Below are 22,391 nucleotides of genomic sequence, written 5' to 3'. Positions count from 1 at the left end.
TTAACTGGGATAGTTTTAGTGTGAAAGGAATTGAGGGAGCAGAATTCTTGAGATGCATTCAGGAGAACTATTTTGGCCAGTCTGTAGCAAGTGCAACAAGAGAGGGCGCAGTTTTAGACTTAGTTTTAGGAAATGAAGATGGGCAGGTGGAAGGAGTGGCAGTGGGAGAGCATTTTGGTGGTAGTGATCATAATTCAGTCAGTTTTAACATAATTATGGAAAAGGACAGAGATAGAACAGGAGTTAGAGTTCTCAATTGGGGCAAGGCCAATTTTACTAAACTGAGGAGTGATTTAGTGAAAGTGGACTGGAAACAGCTATTTGGAGGTAAATCAGTGTCAGAACAGTTGGAGGCATTCAAAGGGGAGATTCAAGGGGTTCAGAGTAAACATGTTCCCACAAAGAAAAAGAGCGAGATGGCCAAATCTAGAGCCCCATGGATGTCAAGGAGCCTAGAGGGTAAGATAAGGCAGAAAAGGAAAGCTTATGTCCAACACCGAGAACTCAATACTACAGAAAGCCGAGAGGAGTATAGAAAGTGGAGGGGTGAAATCCAAAAGGAAATTAGGAAAGCAAAGAGAGGGCATGAAAGAATATTGGTAAGCAAAATCAAGGTGAACCCAAAGACACATTCAGACTAAGAGGATAACTAAGGAGACCCTAGGGCCCATAAAAGACCAAAAAGGTAACCTATGTGTAGGGGCGGAAGATATATGGGTTCTTCATGAATACTTTGTGTCTGTCTTCACAAAAGAGGGGGACGAGGCAGATATTGTAGTTAAGGAGGAAGAGTGTGAAGTATTGGATGCATTTTGGGAGGACTAACAAGGCAAGGGAATATACAATGGATGGTAGGACCCTAGGAAGTACAGAAGGTCAGAGGGACCTTGGTGTACTTGTCCATAGATCACTGAAGGCAGCAGCACAGGGAGATAAGGTGGTTAGGAAGGCATGTGGGATACTTGCCTTTATTAGCCGAGGCATAGAATATAAGAGCAGGGAGGTTATGATGGAGCTGTATAAAACGCTAGTTAGGCCACAGCTGGAGTACTGTGTACAGTTCTGGGCACCACACTATAGGAAGGATGTGATTGCACTGGAGAGGGTGCAGAGGAGATTCACCAGGATGTTGCCTGAGCTGGAGCATTTCAGCAATGAAGAGAGACTGAAAAGTCTAGGGTTGTTTTCCTTAGAGCAGAGAAGGCTGAGGGGGGACATGATTGAGGTATACAAAATTATGAGGGGCATTGATAGGATAGATACCTTTTCCCTTAGCAGAGGGGTCAAGAACCAGGGGGCATAGATTTAGGGTAAGGGGCAGGAGGTTTAGGGGGGATTTGAGGAAAAATGTTTTCACCCAGAGGGTGGTTGGAATCTGGAACACACTGCCGGAAGAGGTGGTGGAGGTAGGAGCCCTCGCAACAAAAAAATATTTAGATGAGCACTTGAAACGTCATAGTATACAAGACTGTGGGCCAAGTGCTGGAATATGGGATTAGAATAGTTGGGTGCTGGATGGCTGGCACAGACACGATGGGCCGAAGGGCCTGTTTCTGTGCTGTATAACTCTATGATTGCAAAGTGCCATCCTTGACCCTTGAGTCAAACTGCTGACCCCATATTCTCTCCATCAGAAAGACTACCAATGTCCACCTCTGTGCCTACCAGTCCATCTGCAGGCGAAACCCTCAACTATTTCTTTAACCTCCAGACTTGACTATTCCGATGCTCTTATTGGCTGGCCTGCCATGCTCCATGCTCTCTAAACTTCAGCTCACCTGAAACTTTGTTGCCTGTTCCTTTCTGTTAGAGATTAAGATTGAGAAATAGTATGGAAATTCAGTTTACATGAAACCATTATTTACATTGTTTCCTTATGTATTAGTTTAGTAATTAAAATTTTAGAGACTGCAAAGCAATTGATAGCTCCTTTAACGTAATAATAAAAATAGAAAAAGTAATAAAATGTCCCAAAGCACTTTGCAGGACTGTTATGGAACAAAATTTGAAAATATCAACATAAGGAGATATTGGTCGAAGAGGTCGGTTTTAAGGAGTGTCTTAAAGGGAGAGAGAGAGAGAGAGAGGTTTAGGGAGATATTTCCAGAGCTTACGACCTCGACAGCTGAAGGCACGGCCGCCAATTGTGCAGCGATTAAAATCAGTAACGCTCAAAAGACCAGAATTGGCAGAGTGCAGAGATGTCAGGAGGTAGTAGGGCTGGTGGGGATTACAGAGATAGGGAGGGATTTGAAAAGGATGAAATTTTAAAATAGATTCACAATAACAATATGTTTGTACAGAGGTTTCTCGAGGACAGTTTTCACAAGCTTACATGTAGGTTCACTTTATCACTCCAACTGGCTTCTCACTATTGTTGTTTTGGTGGCATAATTTCCTCCCACAAGCCAAAAGACTTGCAGGTTGATAGGTAAATTGGCCATTATAAATTGTCACTAGTGTAGGTAGGTGGTAGGGAAATATTGGGACAGGTGGGGATGTTTGGTAGGAATATGGGATTAGCGTAGGGTTAGTATAAATGGGTGGTTGATGTTCGGCACAGACTCGGTGGGCCGAAGGGCCTGTTTCAGTGCTGTATCTCTAATCTAAAAAAAAACTCCCTTTCTGTTTTCCTGACTGTAAACAGTGGTGTTTTCTATGCAATCTGAAATCATAAAACATCAGCATACGGACAAATCGTTTGCAGATCTGGATCATCCTGATACACTTAGTACTGGAAATATGTGTGAAGGGTTATGGGTGCAGAAATCTATAATTGCTGTTGCCTAGAAACGGTACAAATGAGGTGAGATCATAACCACAGATGAGGAGGGAGGGAGATAGTTGAGCTCAACTGACATGCTGTTCTTCTGCAACATCTTATGTAACCTTCGTGTTGACAGTTCACTTAACCCTTAATAAACATCCAAGTATTTTTGACTGTCACCAATACAGGCACAGAACTCCATCATTCATCTACATACAATAACAAAAATACATCCCTAATTACTATGCAAAAGCAAAATACCGCAGATGTTGGAAATCGGAAATAAAAACAGAAAATGCTGGAAATATTCAGCAGGTCTGGCAGCTTCTGTGGAGAGAGAAACAGAGTTAATGTTTAAGGTTGATGATCATATCCAGCACTTTCTGTTTTTATCCCTCATGATGTTGTTTGGAGTCATTTTGGTACTGCGGAGGAGTGGAAACGTGATGGGATTGGTATGGGGAATAAGCAGGATCCATGTACAGACAGAGTTGGATGGAGTTGCCCCCTGGTCCAGTGATGGATGGAGTTGCCCCCTGGTCCGGTGATGGATGGAGTTGACCCCTGGTCCGGTGATGGATGGAGTTGCCCCCGGGTCCGGTGATGGATGGAGTTGCCCCCTGGTCCAGTGATGGATGGAGTTGCCCCCTGGTCCGGTGATGGATGGAGTTGCCCCCTGGTCCGGTGATGGATGGAGTTGCCCCCTGGTCCAGTGATGGATGGAGTTGCCCCCGGGTCCGGTGATGGATGGAGTTGACCCCTGGTCCGGTGATGGATGGAGTTGCCCCCTGGTCCGGTGATGGATGGAGTTGCCCCCTGGTCCAGTGATGGATGGAGTTGCCCCCGGGTCCAGTGATGGATGGAGTTGCCCCCTGGTCCAGTGATGGATGGAGTTGCCCCCGGGTCCGGTGATGGATGGAGTTGCCCCCTGGTCCGGTGATGGATGGAGTTGCCCCCTGGTCCGGTGATGGATGGAGTTGACCCCTGGTCCGGTGATGGATGGAGTTGACCCCTGGTCCGGTGATGGATGGAGTTGCCCCCTGGTCCAGTGATGGATGGAGTTGCCCCCTGGTCCAGTGATGGATGGAGTTGCCCCCTGGTCCAGTGATGGATGGAGTTGCCCCCGGGTCCAGTGATGGATGGAGTTGCCCCCGGGTCCAGTGATGGATGGAGTTGCCCCCTGGTCCGGTGATGGATGGAGTTGCCTCCTGGTCCGGTGATGGATGGAGTTGCCTCCTGGTCCGGTGATGGATGGAGTTGCCCCCGGGTCCAGTGATGGATGGAGTTGACCCCTGGTCTGGTGATGGATGGAGTTGCCCCCTGGTCCAGTGATGGATGGAGTTGCCCCCTGGTCCGGTGATGGACACACTGCGCCTGCTCACTGATCTGAAGTGCAAAGGGTACCAAAGGGATGCCGGGAGTTGTAAAACACCTGAAACTCCATCTCCCAGCAAGCTCAGCTCTCTGTACATGCGCAGCACCGTTTCCCGGGGGTTACCGGGAGTTGTAGTACTCCTGTCCCAGTAGGACTACATCTCCCAGAACGCACCAGGTACACGCAGCCTCAGTACCGGTGGTCCTGCCCATGGTTGCCTGTGTGGAGGGGGAAGCGCACGGAGCAATGTCGAGATCCGAGGAGGAAGAGATGGAATTCGGCCGATTCCCGACGTCGGACAGTCGCAGTAGCTCGGCCGGGAACAGTGAGCTGGAATTTTGGCAGGAGGAGGATGAATCCTCTGAGGGAGCAGTGGGACAAGATGAGGTAAAGTGAGCTTGAGAAGCAGATGTGAGAGGGACCGGCGCGCTGCCGGGCCAGATGCGGGATTCCGGGCGGGAAGGAGCCGCCGACTCGCCGCCCGGCGTTTCCCGCACTTTCCCACCATCGCTGTGTTTTGGTAAGAGCGCGGTGGCTGCTGGGATACAGGAGGAGTTAGCGCGGTGCGCATGCGCGGGTCGTCAACTTCCCGACATGAGGAGACTGTCAATCAGCAGGAGGCGGGGCAAAGGCCGCGGGGTAACCATGGTGAAGGGGGCGTTGCAATGATGACGCAGGGGGCGGGGTCTATCTCTGCCCTGCCCCCTCCCTTGGCGGGCTGCTTCCCTCTTTAAACATTAGTGAATTATTTGGCTCTTTTACCATAAACACTGCAGATTTCTTCAGCAGTTTCTGGGCGCTGGCTACAAATCAGCAGATTTATTAAATTTAGTTTTGCAGCCTATGGTCATATGTGCGATTTGAGCTTATGCTCGCTGTGTTGCAAGCCCACTGCAGTATCACACCTCATTTTTATATCATAATTTGTTTTGTGGTATTTACTAGTTTTTCCATTTATATTTCTGCCATAAAGTCCTATGTCTCCATTTATAATGGGAATTCTCTGTGTAAAGTTATCACATCCACTGATGTTGCATTGCCTCCATTGGTGGGAGGGTGTAATTACAGCGTGACCAGTTTACTTTGATAATTACCATTATAAATGTTGACGGGAATTTATATGATAGATGTTTGGAAGTCTGTGCGGACTCGACTTTAACAGGGGACAATTATACTCTGAATATTATAGCAGATGAGAGTAGCACTCCATATTTCTGGCATTTACCAGGAGATTAATGAGGAAGTCAGTGGGGGCAGGAGAGTGTCAGGGGTCTCAGAGAGGAACACCTTTGCAGAGATTAAACCCGTAGGACCTGAGGGTGGAGTTAACATCCAGATCATGGTGTCAATGCAGTTTTCTACCATCCATAGTGGATCGAGGCAGGGAAAATGGGAAATTTATTGAGACAAATCATTCAATAATTGGATGCTCCATCCAAAGATAATGAGTGAACTATTTAGGAGCATTATGATGCTGTTATACATCTGTAATAACATCAGCAAGAATTCCGAGTAATTTGAACTGCTAAAGGTGAGAGCAGGTTTTGCTGGAACCAGTATAGGTGGGCTGTCCAAACCAGAAGTAATTGTCTCCACTCGCATGCTGCAATTTAAGTGCTTCAGGACTGAGCTGGAATGGCCCCTAGTGCTGGTTACCAGTGCAACAACAACTTATATTTATATAGTGCCTTTAAAGTAATAAAAGTACTGCAGCACAAGGCTTCTGTTAAGCAGCAGGTGCTCTGGGCAGAGCAATTTTAATATCCGTGATCCTTTTAGCAGACTGTGAGGAAAGTACTGAGAGGATCTGTTACCTTTACAGCAGAGTATTTGTCTGGCAGACGTGAATCCATACATCCTGTGTCCCATCTGTGGAGGCTACTTCATTGATGCAACCACCATCACAGAATGCCTGCACACATGTAAGTACGGTTACACTCACAGAACATACTGCCATTGAAGGCCATTTACCATTGCCAGTTGTTTCACCAGTTCATGTGCTTGTTATGATGTGTAAAAGAAAGCTATTGCAGTTTTGTTGCATTGTAGCAAGTTTCAGACACATCCCAAAGCATTTCACGTAGAATGAATTATATTGTGCCATTACTGTGAGGAACAGGAAGAAGCCATCCAGCCCCTCAAGCCTGTTCTGCCTTTATTTAAATCACGGCTAATCTGTATCTCGACTCCATTTACCCGCCTTTGCTCCATATCCCTTGATACCCTCACCCAACCAAAATCCATCTCCGTCTTGAAAGCTCCAATTGATCCCCAGCATCCATACGTTTTAGGGGAGAGAGTTCCAGATTCCCACTACCCTTTCGATATGAAAAGTGCTTCCTGATTTCATTCCTGAATGATCTAGCTCTAATTTTAAGATTATTGCTATGATCAGGTGTGAAAGGTGTCTCGGGGTCTTTTACTCTCTTCACCTGGTCTTATTGTAACAGGGTTTAATTTTTAAACACACTGTTTTTAGCTCCCTCTTGGTGAATCCTTGTTCACCACTTTCCAATTATAAGGCAAAGAAATGAGCACAAAGAGGCTTTCTTCGGTTTAAAGAAGAAAAGTGACATTTATTTAAACTTAAACTAATTTGCTTAACATCGACAGATACACACTGCGCCCCACGCTAGCATGCATACGCAATACACACATGCAAACAGGAACAGAAAAGGGAAGAACATAGGAAGATAGGAACAGGAGTAGGCCATTCAGCCCCTCGAGCCTGTCCCGCCATTCAATGAGATCATGGCTGATCTGCGGCCTAACTCCATATACCTGCCTTTGGCCCATATCCCTTAATATCTTTGCTTTCCAAAAATCTATATATCTCAGGTTTAAAATTAACAACTGTTCTAGCTTCAACTGCTGTTTGTGGGAGAGTTCCAAACCTCTACCACCCTTTGTGTGAAGAAGTGCTTCCTAACATCTCTCCTGAACGGTCTGGTCCTAATTTTTAGACTATGCCCCCTAGTTTTAGAATCTCCAACCAGTGGAAATAGTTTATCTTTATCGAGCTTGTCTTTTCCTGTTAATATCTTGAAGACTTCGATCAGATCACCCACTAACCTTCTAAATTCTAGTGAAAACAGGCCTAATTTGTGTAATCTCTCCTCGTAACTTAACCCCTGTAGTCCAGGTATCATTCTTGTAAACCTACGTTGCACTCCCTCCCAGGCCAATATATCCTTCCTAAGGTGTGGTGCCCAGAACTGCTCACAGTACTCCAAGTGGGGTCTAACCAGGGTTTTGTACAGCTGCAGCATAACCTCTGTGTCTTTATACTCCAATCCTCTAGATATAAAGGCTAGCATTCCATTAGCCTTTGATTATTTTCTGCACTTGCTCGTAGCATTTCAAATATCTATGCATCTGAACCCCCAAGTCTCTTTGGACATCCACTGTACTTAACCTCTTCCCTTTTAGAAAGTACCCTGCTCTATCCGTTTTTGGTCTAAAATGGATAACCTCACACTTGCCCACACTGAAATCCATCTGCCACAGTTTTGCCCACTCACCTCGTCTGTCAATATCTCTGTGCAATTTTATGCTATCATCTAGACTGTCTACAATGCCACCTAACTTTGTATCATCAGCAAATTTGGATATATGACTTACTATGCCATCATCCAAGTTGTTCATGAATAATGTGAATAATTGGGGCCCCAACACAGATTCCTGTGGGACACCACTAGTCACATCCTGCCAATTGGAGTACTTACCCATTATCCCCACTCTCTGTCGCCTACCACTCAACCAACTTCCTAACCATGTCAATAATTTGCTCTCAACTCCATGGGCTTCTACCTTAGTTAACAGTCTCTTTCTTCTTTTGGGCCTCCTTATCTCGAGAGACAATGGATACGCGCCTGGAGGTGGTCAGTGGTTTGTGAAGCAGCGCCTGGAATGGCTATAAAGGCCAATTCTAGAGTGACAGGCTTTTCCACAGGTGCTGCAGAGAAATTTGTTTGTCGGGGCTGTTGCACAGTTGGCTCTCCCCTTGCGCCTCTGTCTTTTTTCCTGCCAACTACTAAGTCTCTTCGACTCGCCACAATTTAGCCCCGTCTTTATGGCTGCCCGCCAGCTCTGGCGAATGCTGGCAACTGACTCCCACGACTTGTGATCAATGTCACAGGATTTCATGTCGCGTTTGCAGACGTCTTTATAGCGGAGACATGGACGGCCGGTGGGTCTGATACCAGTGGCGAGCTCGCTGTACAATGTGTCTTTGGGGACTTTATCAAATGCCTTCTGGAAGTCCACATAAATAACATCCATAGACATTCCCCTGTCCACTACCTTAGTCACCTCTTCAAAAAATTCAATGAGATTTGTCAGGCATGACCTTCCCGTCATGAATCCATGCTGGCTGTCCCTGATTAACTGAAATTTTTCCAGGTGTTCAGTCACCCTATCCTTGAATATAGACTCCAGCAACTTGCCCACCACAGATGTCAGGCTAACTGGTCGGTACTTTCCTTGGTTCCCCCTTTCAACCTTCTTAAAAAGTGGAGTGACATGTGCAACTTTCCAATCCAGAGGGACCACTCCTGAATCTAGGGAACTCTGAAAGACTATAGTTAGGGCATCTACAATGTGCTCCCCTACTTCCTTTAACACCCTCGGATGGAAACCGTCAGGTCCTGGGGATTTCTCACTGTTTAGTTCCATTAACTTCCTTGCTACTGATATTTTACTTAGGTTAATTGTACTAAGTCCCTGTCCCCTATCGGCTCTTAATTTTTTCAGGACTACCAGCATGTTATCCTCCTTTTCAACTGTAAATACTGAGGCAAAGTAATTGTTCAATATGTCTGCCATTTCCCCATTATCGTGCATTTGTATATAGAACTCTTATTTGGGCTATACCAGAAACTGAACTGGAGTAGCCATATAAATACCGTGGCTACAAGAGCAGGTCAGAGGCTAGGAACCCTGAGGCGAGTAACTCACCTCCTGACTCCCCAAAGCCTGTCCACCATCTACAAGGCACAAGTCAGGAGTGTGATGGAATACTCTCCACTTGCTTGGATGGGTGCAGCTCCAACAACACTCAAGAAGCTCGACACCATCCAGGACAAAGCAGCCCGTTTGATTGGCACATCATCTACAAACATTCACTCCCTCCACCACCAACGCACAGTGGCAGCAGTGTGTACCATCTACAAGATGCACTGCAGCAATGCACCAAGGCTCCTTAGACAGCACCTTCCAAACCCGCGACCTCTACCAACTAGAAGGACAAGGGCAGCAAATACATGGGAACATCACCACCTGCAAGTTGCCCTCCAAGTCACACACCATCCTGACTTGGAACTGTCGCTGGGTCAACATCCTGGAACTCCCTTCCTAACAGCACTGTGGGTGTACCTACCCCAAATGGACTGCAGCGGTTCAAGAAGGCAGCTCACCACCACCTTCTCAAGGGCATTAAATGCTGGCATAGCCAGTGACGCCCACATCCCATGAATGAATAAAGAAAATATACCCCCTAACTTGTTCCTCAGCACTGGTGCTTTATTCGCCTGTTTATTATTTCTCTCCTGGTTTAACCAGTATACTTCATGCAGTTTTGCCATTACCTGCAGTTCCTGAAGTAGGGTTCCTGACTGTTTCTTTACTCTCTGCCCTGTTACTTGTTTTTGAAACTGTATTGACTTCCCCTGAGGCCTCCCCCTCCCCCCATTTACTAGTTTAAAGTCCTTGTGACCACCCTAATTATCCTTTCCACTAGGACACTGGTCCCAGATTGGTTCAGGTGGAGCCCATCCCAACGGTACAGTTCCCTCCTGTCCCAATACTGATGCCAGTGCCCCATGAAATGGAACCCCTCTTTCCCACACCACTCCTTTAGCCACATGTTTACTTCCCTAATTTTCTTATCCCTATGCCAGTTTGCACATGGTTTGGGTAATAATCCAGAGATTATAACCCTTGAAGATCTGTTTTTTAAATTTTGTTCTGAGTTCCTGATAATCCCCAAACAGGTCCTCTTGCCTAGTCTTGCCGATGTTGTTTGTCCCAACATGGGCCACAACAACTGGACCCTCCCTCTCCCTCTCCAGTATCCTATCAAGCAGGTTAGAGATGTCCCTCACCCTGGCACCGGGTAGGCAACATACCATGCGGGACTCTCGGTCCTGCTTACAAAGGATGCTATCAGTTCCCCTAATTATGGAATCCCCTACCACTACCACTTTTCTCTCTGCTCCCCCTGCTTGAATGGCCTCCTGTACCACAGTGCAGTGGTCAGTTTGCTCATCCTGACTACAGTCCTTTTCCTCATCCACACAGGGAGCAAGTACCTCGTACCTTTTAGACAAGGTCAAGAGCTGAGGCTCCTCCATTGCTGAATTCAGGATCCTGCTTCACTTGCAGTCACACCCTCCTGTCCCGGACCACTGGTCGAATTTAAGATACTTAATCTACGGGGTGTGACTGCCTTAAGCACAGTGTCCAGGAACCTCTGCCTCTCCCTGATGTGCCTCAGTGTCTGAAGCTCGGACTCCAGCCCATCAACTCTGAGCTGAAGTTCTTCGAGCTGCAAGCACTTGCTGCAGATGTGGTTATTGTGGCTCGCAATGGGCTCTACCAGCTCCCACATCATGCAGCTACGGCACATCGCCAGCACTGCCATCTCTACCTTACTTTAGTTAATTAGTTTTTCAAATTTTTCAAATTAGTTTTTCAAATTTAGTGCAGATTCCCTGCCAGTTTTCCTGTGACGTCACTTTTTACAGATTTTTCTCAGTTTCAGTTGGAACACTGAAGAAAAGTAAAATGGAGAGGTTTGAGGCAATATCAGAAGAGTTCCTTGTTTACTGTGCTTCGAGCTCACTGTAGTTCTTTTGGAAATAGTCTTGCTTTTCATTGGGGCCCAGTATTCTTCTTAAATCTTGTTCACTGTAGGAGACTTTTCTCTCTTGGGGTTCATGTGTTTTCAATGGTTTCCGAAGCTGGTGAGAGCAAAATGAGAGCAGACAGGAGAGAGGTCTTTTCAGTCCAGGAGCAAAGAACTTTCTGAGTTCAAATTCCCTGTGGCAAGTACAAATTAAAAAAAACTCCACTAGTCAGTTCGTCATGTGACTAAACTGGTCTGACCACGTCTGTGTATTCAGCCAATTTAGCAGTTAACCCTGGAATGCTAGTCTCTCCACCTTCAATGTCTGGTAATCAAAAGTCCATTGTGGATTAAATTGGAGCAGGGAGTGGCCCTTTCTCCGTTCCAAGTGTTGTCCGTTACTATGCAAAAAGATCTTTCCGGCGAGGGGCCTGGCAATTCCTTCTGTTAGGCTCTCTTTTCTTCCCAGCAGCAATTTTAAGTTTTAATATTCATGTGTTGAAATAATGTGTGCCTCATTCTTGCCTGCATGACATTATGGTCTCTTGTTCTAGATTCCCCGTCAGAGCTAATCGTTTCTCTTATTTCACTGTGTCTTGAAATCACTGACAATAACAGTGTTCGTAATTTGGAAAGTGCATTGGGAGCACTGAAATTTTCTCGCAGTATGTGTGTGACTGGTGTTTATTATTTGATTGTCAGTAACCTTTTTCAGTACATATTGTTTCATTGTGAAATTCCTCCCTTTTGTCTCTGCAGTCTGTAAGAGTTGTATCGTGATACATTTTGAATACAGCAACCGCTGTCCAAAGTGCAACATTATTGTCCATCAGACACAACCACTGTACAACATAAGGTGAGCAGGGAGGAGAGTGGTGTGGGGGTGTTCAGTGAGCAGGGCAAGGGGACATAAGTGCATTGGAACAGTAGGAAGCCATTCAGCCCCTCAAGCCTGTCCCGCCATTCAATGAGATCATGGCTGATCTGCCACCTAACTCCATATACCCACCTTTCCCCATATCCCTTAATTCCTTTAGCTCGAGTTCCAAACTTCTACCACTCTTTGTGTGAAGAAGCCTTTGCTAATTTCACTCCTGAAAGGTCTGACTCTAATTTTTAGACTATGCGCCCTAGTCCTAGACTCCCCAACCAAAGGAAATGATTTCTTCCTCTCTACACTATCTATTACCCTCAATCTCTTGAAAACTTCGATCAAATCACCCCTTAATCATTCAAATTACAGGGAATACAACCCTTATTTGTGTAATCTATCCACGTATTTTAACCCTTGGAGTCCAGGTATATTCTAGTAAATTTACATTGCACTTCCTCCAAATTCAGTATATCCTTCCTAAGTTGAGGTCCCCAAAACTGTTTACAATATTCCGGATGTGGTCTAACCAGGGCTTTGTACAGCTGAAGTATGACTTCTACCCCCTTGTATTCTAGTCCTTGAGATCTAAAGGCCAGCATTCCATTAGCTTTTTGATTATTTTCTGCACCAGTTCATGACATTTTGATTATGTGTACTTGGACCTCCACTGTTTCTAGCATTTCACCATTTAGAATGTACCCTGTTCTATCCTTTTTAGGTCCAAAGTGGATGACCTCACATTTGTATACATTGAAATCCATTTGCCACAGTTTTTCCCATTTACTTAATCTATCAATATCTCTGTAGTTTTATGCTTCCACCTAAGCTCCATACAACATGTCCATCTTTGTGTTATTGACAAATTTGGATATGTGGCTTTCTATCCCAACATCTAAGTCATTAATGAATACAGTGAACTGTTGAGGCCCCAACACAAATTCTTGTGGGACACCACTAGTCACATCCTGCCAATTAAAGTTCCTGCCCATTATACCTAATCCCTGCTTCCTGCTCAACCAATTTCCTAATCAGGTCAACAACTTGCCTTCAATTCCATGAGTTTCAACTTTTGATAGTCATTCATAAGAGACTGTTAACTAATGCCTTCTGGAAGTCCTTCTAAATAACAACCAGAGACATTCCCTTGTTCACTACTTTAGTCACCTCTTCAGAAAGTTCAATCAGATTGTCCATGCTGGCTCTCTCTGATCAGCTGAAAATTTTCAAGGCGTTCAGTTACACTTTCCTTAACTACAGACTCTTATCAATTTCCCAACGACAGACATTAGGCTAACTGGTCTTTAATTCCCAGGTTTTTCTCTCTCTCACCTTGCTTGAATAGCGGAGTGATATGTACAATTTTCCAATCTTAAGGGTTGGTTCCCAAATCAAGAGACCTTTGGAAGATTATAGTCAGGGCATCTGGAATGTTTTCACCTACTTCCTTTAAAACCCTGGGCTGGAAACCATCTGGTCCTGGGGCTTTGTCACTCTTTAGTGCTATTAATTTCTCCATTATATTGCTTATGTTAAATTTGTTGAGTCCCTGATTCAGTGTTAGTTTCCTTGGGATGTCTGGCCAGCTCTACTTTAAATACTATTGTAAAATTATTATGCAGCATGTCTGCCATTTCCTTATTTTTATTGGCAATATCACCGTTATCAGTTTTCAGTGGGCCCAGGTTGTTTCTGATCACTTTTGCCAGTTCTGATGAAAGGTCACAGACCTGAAACATTAACTGTACCTCTCTCTCCACAGATGCTGCCAGACCTGCTGAGTATTTCCAGCACTTTCTGTTTTTATTTCCGATTTCCAGCATCTGCAGTATTTTATTTTTATTTTGTTTCTGATCACCCTCTTTTTCCTAATGAAATTGTAAAAGTTTTCTGCTTTGACTTTAATATCTCTTCATACTCCCTATTTGTAGCTCTTATTATCTGTTTTGTCACCCTTTGCTGTTCTTTGTATCTTCCCTATTTGTCAGGATCTGTGTTTTTTTATACTTTTTATTTTAGTTTTATGTTGTCTCTTACCTCTTCGGTTGTCCATGGCTATTCTTTGGCAATAGAGCTCTTGCCCGTTAGGGGTGTAAACTGATTCTGTATCACATTAAATTCATTTTTCAACACCTCCCACTGATCTTTTGTTGATTACCCATTAACAGATTTGCCCTGTTTACTGTGGACAGTCTCTGTCTTATCTTATTAAAGTCAAGCTGTTTCACCTTTCTTTCTACTTCGAACTCAATCATATTATCGCTATTAGGTAAATGTTCACACATTGTTAGGCTGCTAACTAAATGTAGCTGATTACTCATTACTAAATCCAATACGACATTCCCCCCCCCCCCACCGTTGTTTTTTTTCGGGAATATTGTTGCAGGAAACTATCACAAATGCACTCAAGAAATTCATGGGCCGATGGGATTTCAGTGAGCGAGGGCAAGGGTGGGTGTTTGGTGAGCGAGGGCAAGGGTAGGTGTTTGGTGACGGTCTGTGCTTTGGGTTGAGAGGCTGCAGTGTTAAGCAGTGTTTCAACCCTGTGGTTAAATGCCATGTGGTACTGAGCTGCACAGAATGGTCACAATTTCTCTCTAGTCTGTATTGTGTCAGCTAGTCTGAATTGAGCTTTTGAGGACGATACTGTTTGATTTAGTGGCCTTAGCTTTGGGAGGAGAAAATCAGGCAGTGTTCCTGTTCCTGATCACTATCCAGTGACTCCTGCTGTGTGTGAATGTCAGGTGAGGACAGAATTGGGCTAAATATGATGCCACCTGCAGTCAAATAACTTACCATCACTCACTGCCTTCGTTCACACATGAGCTGTGGAACCCCAGCAAAAATAAGTGTCTCAAGGGGCGAAGAGGCCTGGGAAGAAAACTAAAAGTGTTGTGTCTGTGAATGAGTGATGCTTCTCACACCCCTGCTGATATTGTTGATGCTGGAGGTGCAGAAACTGCATCTAATGTGCATTATATAGGAACAGGAGGAGGTTATTCAGCCCCTACAGCATGCTCTGCCATTCAGTTATATCATACCTCAACTCCATTTACCTACCTTTGCCCATATTCCTTGATACCCTTATTTAACAATCTATCAATAGTGTTGAAAGCTTCAGTTGACCCCCAGCATTCACAGCTTTTGGAAGAGAGAGTTCCAGATTTCCACTCTGTGTGAAAAAAGTGCTTCCTGATTTCACTCCTGAATGGTTTTGCTCTAATGTTAAGATTGTGCCCCCTTGTTCTGGATTTCCTTCACCAGAAAACATAGTTTCTCTGTATCAACCTTATCAAATCCCTTTACTATTTTAAACACTTCAATCAGATCACAGCTCAAATTCTAAACTCAGTGGAATACAAGCCAAGTCTATGCAGTTTGCCATGTGAACAGGTGTAGGCCATTCAACCCAATGAACCTATTCTACCATTCAATTCTACCATGATTGTTCTGTATCATAACTGAATCTACCTGCTTTAGTTCAGTAACCCTCAATACACTTACCCAACAAAAAATTTTCAATCTCAGCTTTGAAATTTTCAATTAATCCCCAGCCTCAGTAGCTTTTGGGGGAGAGAGTTCCAGATTTCCCCTACCATTTTTGTGAAGAAGTGCTTCCTGACATCACCTCTGAGCAGCCTGGTTCTAATTCTACCGTACCAAATCTTTTTAATCACCTTCATTAGATCACTCCTTAATCTTCTGTACTCAAAGGACTACAAGCCTAGTCTCTGTAAACTGTCCTCATAATTTAACCCTTTAAACCCTGGTATCATTCTGGTGAATCTGTGCTGCACCCCCTCCAAGGCCAGTCTATCCTTCCAGAGATGCAGTGCCCACAACTGGATTCAGTTACTCCAGCTGGGATCTGACCAAGGCTCTTTACAACAGAAGCATCACTTCCTCCTCTTGTATCCCAACTCCCTTAAAATAAAGGCCAACATTCTATTAGCCTTTCTAATTACCTTTTATACCTGCACACCAGCTCTTACTGATTTGTGTACTTGAACGTCCAAATCTTTTCATACTCCTACAGCTCCCAGTCTCTCACCATTAAGAAAGTAATACCAATTTGACTTTCTCAGATCCAGAGTAGGTGACATCACATTTCCCACATTAAGCTCTACCTGCTACAGTTTTGCCCACTTAAATCATATTTGGTTAATGTGTAATTCTGTGTTTTTGTTTTTTTTTTCTAGACTGGACAGAAAATTACAAGATATCGTTTACAAGCTAGTGCCCAACCTAGAAAGCAGTAAGTGATAGTGATCACACTGAACGAGCTTTCATGACCATTGTCTTGTTTTTCTCTGACAGTCAAGGGCAGAATGATTGCTCCCAGCGACAGCCCTTACTGAGTTAACATAGGACACAACAGTTCTCCAGTTCAGCAAGCTCGCTGTGCACAGGAAATGGAAATGTCAGAACAGTGCAGTAAAGGTACTCATTACTGTTTGGAGAGGTTCACAAGAACAAAAGACATGGGAGCCGAAGTAGACCATATGGCCCATTGAGCCTGCTCTGCCATTCAATACGATCAGGGCTGATCTTGGGATTCAATTCCACTTTCCTGCCTGCTCCCCATATCCCTTGATTCCCTGTGAGACCAAAAATCTATCTATCCCAGCCTTAAATGTATTCAATGATGGAGCATCCACAACCCTCTGGGGTAGAAAATTCCAAAGATTCACAACCCTTTGAGTGAAGTAATTTCTCCTCATCTCAGTCCTGAATGATCGGCCCCATATCCTGAGACTGTGTCTCCGTGTTCTAGATTCCCTGACCAGTGGGAACAATCTCTCAGTTTCTACCCTATCAAGCCCTTTCAGAATCTTATATGTCTCAATTAGATCGCCTCTCATTCTTCTAAGCTCCAGGGAATACAGGCCCAATTTACTCAGCCTCTCATCATAGGACAACCCCCTCATCCCAGGGACCAATTTAGTAAATCTTCACTGCACTGCCTCCAGTGCAAGTATATCCTTTCGTAAATGTGGAGAGTTAAACTGCACACAGTATTCCAGGTGCAGTCTCACCAAAACCCTGTACAATTTTAGTAAGATTTCTTTATTCCTGTACTCCAATCCCCTTGCAATAAAGGCTAACATGCTATTTGCCTTCCTAATAGCCTGCTGCACCTGCATGTTAATTTTGTTCCTTGTACGAGTCTCTCTGAACATCAACACTTAACAGTTTCACACCTTTTAAAAAATATTCTGCTTTTCTATTTTTATGACCAAGTGAACAACTTCACACTTCCCTACATTATACTCCATTTTCCATCTTGTTGCCCACTCACTTAGCCTATCTATACCTCTTTGCAGCCTCTCTACATCCTTCCCGCAGCTTACCTTTCCACCGAGCTTTGAATCATCGGCAAACTTAGACACATTACTCTCTGTCCCTTCATCCAAGTCATTAAAATAGAGTGTAAATAGCTGAGGCCCCAGCACTGATCCTTGCAGCACCCCACAATTCACTGCCTGCCAACTTGAAAATGCCCCATTTATGCTCACTCTTTGCTTCCCGTCTGTTAACCAATCCTCTATCCACACTAATATATTACCCCCAATACCATGAGCCCTTATCTTGCCTATTAATCTTTTGTGTGGCACCTTAGCGAATACCTTTTGAAAATCCAGGTATACTACATCTACTGGGTCTCCTTTATCTACCCTACTAGTTATATCCTCAAAAAACTCCTTTCGTAAAACCACATTGACTTGTTCTAATCATACTATGCTTCTCCAAGTGCAATGTTAAGACTTCCTTAATAATAGTTTCCTGCATCTTCCCAATGACTGATGTTAGGATAACTGGCCTGTAGTTCCCTGTTTTCTCACTATCTCCTTTCTTGAAAAGCAGTTGAACATTTGCCAACTTCCAATCTGATGGGACCATTCCTGAATCTAAGGAATTCTGGAAAATCATAGCCAGCGCATTCACTATCTCTGCAGTTATCTGTTTTCAAACCCTATGATGTAGGCCATCTGGTCCCGGGGACTTGTCAGATTTTAGTTCCTCAAGTTGCTCCAATACTTTGTCTTGGCAGATATGAATTTCCTTAATTTCCTCATTCTTTTTAGTCCCGAAGTTACTGCCTATTTCTGGTATGGAACTTGTGTCTTCTACTGTGAAGACAGACGCAAAATATTTGTTCAATGCCTCTGCAATTTCCTCATTCCCCATAATAAAAGCAAAATACTGCGGATGCTGGAAATCTGAAATAAAAACAAGAAATGCTGGAAATGATGCTGCCAGACCTGCTGAGTGGTTCCAGCATTTCTTGTTTTTATTCCTCATTCCCCATGATGATTTCCCCTGTCTCTACCTGTAAGGGACCAACATCTATTTTCGCTACTCTCTTTTTATGTACGTATAAAAGCTCTTACCATCTGTTTTTATATTGCTGGCTAGTTAACTCTCATTTTATTTTTTCCCCTTTTATCAACTTTTTGGTGGCCCTTTGCTGGTTTCTGAAATACACCTAGTCTTCAGACTTGCTACTATTTTTTGCAACATTGTAAGCCTCTCCTTTTAGTCTAATACTCTCCTTAACTTCCTGAGTGAGCCACGGATGGGTGTTTCTGGACGAGTTTTTGTTTTTGAATGGAATGTACTTTTGTTGAACCCTTTGAATTGTTTCTTTAAATGTTTCCCACTGTTCATTTACTGCCATACCTTCCAGTCTATTTTAACCAATTAACCTTAGCCAGTTCTCCCCTCATACTTTTGAAATTGGCTTTAAGTTTAAGATTCTTGTTTGTGATTGAAATGTGTCAGTTTCAAATTTAACATGAAATTCAATGGTATTATGATCACTATTTCCCAGTGGATCTTTTACTATGACATTGCTTATTAACCCTGCTTCATTACACAATGAGATCTAAGATAGCTTTATCCCTAGTTGGTTCTACAACGTATTGCTCCAAAAAGCACAAAAGCATTCTACAAATTCATCTTCTAGACCACTGTTGCCAATTTGATTGTCCCAGTCTATATGCAGATGAAAGTCCCCCACAATTAATACATTACCTTTTTTACATGCTCCAATAATTTCCTGTTTAATGTTCTGTCCAATAATATAACTACTGTTAGGGGGCCTGTAAACTGCCCCCACCTGTATTTTCTGACTCCTGCTATTCTTAATTTCCACCCAAACTGATTCTACTTCATGATCTTCTGAGGCCAAATTCCTTCTTATTAATGTCCTTATGTCATCCTTTACTATCAAGGCTACCCCTCCTCCTTTGCTATTCGGTCGGAAATATTATGTACCCTGGAATATTCATTTCCCAATCTTGATCTCCTTGTACCCATGTCTCGGTAATGGCAATTAGATCTAGATCATTTACCTCTATTTGTGCCACTAGTTCATCGATCTTATTACAGACGCTTCGTGCATTCGGATAAAGAAACTTTAATGTCATTTTTGTTACCTCTATTCCTTGCAATGATCTTATTTGCCGATGTACAATTTTTGTTAAACTCTCTGTCCCTTCCTGTGCCATTCTGTTGGGAATTACCCACATCACTATCCTGCTCCGAGGCCCTGACCCCTCTCTCTGGATTTCTAAATTTCCCTTCACCCAAACCCTCCCCCCGCCCAGCCTGCTAGTTTAAAGCCCTGTCCACAGCCCTAGTTATGCTATTGGCCAGGACACTGGTTCCAGCCCAGTTCAAGTAAAGACTATCCAAACAGAATAGCTCCCTCGTACTGATGGCAGTGCCCCAAGAATCGAAACCCCTTCTTTCAACACCACTCTTTGAGCCACGTGTTTAGTTCTGTCGTCCGCTTGACCCTGTGCAATTTGCGCGTGGCTCAGAAAACAATCAGGAGATGATGACCTTTGATGTTCTGCGTTTTAGTTTGGACTCAAACTCCTCAAATTCTCTAAGCAGAAGATCGTTTCTGGTTCTGTCTATCTCATTGCTTCCCACATGGACCACGGCAACTGGATTCCCCCCCCCCGCACCCCACTCCCAACTCCAGGTTCCTCTCTAGCCGCAAGGAGATGTCCTTAACCCTGGCACCTAGGCAACACAGCCATAGGAGCTCCTGGTCACAGCTACAGTGAACAGTATCTATCCCCCTGACTGTACATCCTCCTTTCACTGTCACATTCCTCTTCACTGCCCTCCCCCCCGCAGGTTGGAATGGTATCTTTCACCATGGTGCCATGGTCAGTCCGCTCATCCACCTTGCAGTCCTTCTCTTCATCCACACAGGCAGCAAGGATCTCATACCTGTTGGAACAAAGTCAGAGGCTGAGGCTCCTCCATCACTACATGCTGATTCACCCTACCTGCCTCACTCACAGTCACACCCTCCTGTCCCTGACCATTGCCCATCTCTAATGGCCTCCCTGCTCTAAGGGGTGAGACTGCCTCCTGGAACAAAGTGTCCAGGTAACTCTCCCCTCCCTGATACTCCCCAATGTCTGCAAATCAATCTCCAGCTCAGCAATTCTGAGCTGAAGTCGTGCAAGCTGCAGACACTTACTGCAGACATGGTTGTCCGGCACTGCAGTGCATTCCACAGATTCCCACATGCTGCAGTTACGGCACACCACCAGCTCTGCCATCTCTGTACAATCTTTTCTTTTTAATTAGTTAATAATTTAAGCTGAAGTATTGGAAAGTTGCGCTCACATACCTTGGAGTCAAAGGAAGAAGACTCCCCAACTGCTGGAGGCTGAAAAAAATAGGAAAAGGAGCCTCACTTTCCCGCTCTGCACTGAATTCCCACATGGACCAAATATCCAACTTCACCCTGGCAAATGTCTCATAGAACATAGAACAGTACAGTACAGTACAGGCCCTTCGGCCCACGATGTTGTGCCGACCCTTTAATCTACTCTAAGATCAAACTCACTACCTACCCTTCTACTATCATCCATGTACCTATCCAAGAGTCGCTTAAATGTCCCTAATGTATCTGCTTCTACTACCACCGCTGGCAGTGCATTCCACGCACCCACCACTCTCTGTGTAAAGAACCTACCTCTGACATCTCCCCGAAACCTTCCTCCAATCACCCTAAAATTATGCCCCCTGGTGATAGTCCTTTCCACCCTGGGAAAAAGTCTCTGACTATCCACTCTATCTATGCCTCTCATCATCTTGTACCCCTCTATCAAGTCACCTCTCATCCTTCTTCGCTCCAATGAGAAAAGCCCTAGCTCCCTCAACCTTTCTTCATAAGACATGCCCTCCAGTTCAGGCAGCATCCTGGTAAATCTCCTCTGTACCCTCTCGAAAGCTTCCACATCCTTCCTATAATGAGGCGACCAGAACTGAACACAGTATTCCAAGTGTGGTCGAACCAGTGCTTTATAGAGCTGCAGCATAACTTCGCAGCTCTTAAAATCAATCCCCCTGTTAATGAAAGCCAACACACCATACGCCTTCTTAACAACCCTATCAACTTGGTTGGCAACTTTGAGCGATCTATGGACATGGACCCCAAGATCCCTCTGTTCCTCCACACTACCAAGAATCCTGTCTTTAAGCCTGTATTCTGCATTCAAATTCGACCTTCCACAATGAATCACTTCACACTTTTCCAGGTTGAACTCCATCTGCCACTTCTCAGCCCAGCTCTGCATCCTGTCAATGTCCCATTGCAACCGACAACAGCCTTCCACACTATCCACAACTCCAGCAACCTTTGTGTCATTGGCAAACTTGCTAACCCAGCCTTCCACTTCCTCATCCAAGTCATTTATAAAAATCACAAAGAGCAGAGGTCCCAGAACAGATCCCTGCGGAACACCACTGGTCACCGAGCTCCATGCTGAATACTTTCCATCTACTACCACCCTCTGTCTTCTATGGGCCAGCCAATTTTGTATCCAGACAGCCAACTTTCCCTGTATCCCATGCCTCCTCACTTTCTGAATGAGCCTACCATGGGGAACCTTATCAAACGCCTTGCTAAAATCCATATACACCACATCCACTGCTCTTCCTTCATCAATGTGTTTTGTCACATCTTCAAAGAATTCAATAAGGCTTGTGAGGCATGACCTGCCCCTCACAAAGCCATGCTGACTGTCTCTAATCAAACCATGCTTTTCCAAATAATCATAAATCCTGTCTCTCAGAATCCTCTCCAATAATTTGCCCACCACCGATGTAAGACTGACTGGTCTGTAATTCCCATGGTTATCCCTATTCCCTTTCTTGAATAAGGGAATAACATTTGCCACCCTCCAATCATCTGGTACTACTCCAGTGGACAGTGAGGACGCAAAGATCATCGCCAAAGGCGCAGCAATCTCTTCCCTCGCTTCCCGTAATATCCTTGGGTATATCCCGTCTGGCCCCGGGGACTTATCTATCCTCCTGTCTTTCAAAAGTTCCAGCACATCCTCCTTCTTAACATCAACCTGTTCGAGCATATCAGCCTGTTTCACGCTGTCCTCACAAACGACAAGTTCCCTCTCACCAGTGAATACTGAAGCAATATATTCATTAAGGACATCCCCTACCTCCTCGACTCCAGGCACAAGTTCCCTCCACTATCCCTGAT

General features: G+C 44.6%; 1 protein-coding gene across 3 annotated transcripts in view; it reads left to right on the top strand.

The window, feature by feature from the left end:
* Positions 1-4,322: 4,322 nt before the first annotated feature.
* The window catches only part of pcgf6 (polycomb group ring finger 6), a 144,475-nt gene continuing 126,406 nt past the window's right edge, over positions 4,323-22,391 (top strand). For all 3 annotated transcript variants that reach the window (XM_068053243.1, XM_068053242.1, XM_068053241.1), the window contains exons 1-4: positions 4,323-4,529; positions 5,965-6,064; positions 11,746-11,842; positions 16,057-16,112. In XM_068053243.1, the coding sequence (XP_067909344.1) occupies positions 4,353-4,529; positions 5,965-6,064; positions 11,746-11,842; positions 16,057-16,112 (430 nt within the window). In that variant the 5' untranslated portion in view covers positions 4,323-4,352. The remainder of the gene's footprint in view (positions 4,530-5,964; positions 6,065-11,745; positions 11,843-16,056; positions 16,113-22,391) is intronic.

The sequence above is a fragment of the Heterodontus francisci genome, chromosome 20, assembly GCF_036365525.1.
Source record: "Heterodontus francisci isolate sHetFra1 chromosome 20, sHetFra1.hap1, whole genome shotgun sequence".
Classification (NCBI taxonomy): Eukaryota; Metazoa; Chordata; class Chondrichthyes; order Heterodontiformes; family Heterodontidae; genus Heterodontus; species Heterodontus francisci.
This window is presented reverse-complemented; position numbering and strand designations above follow the sequence as displayed.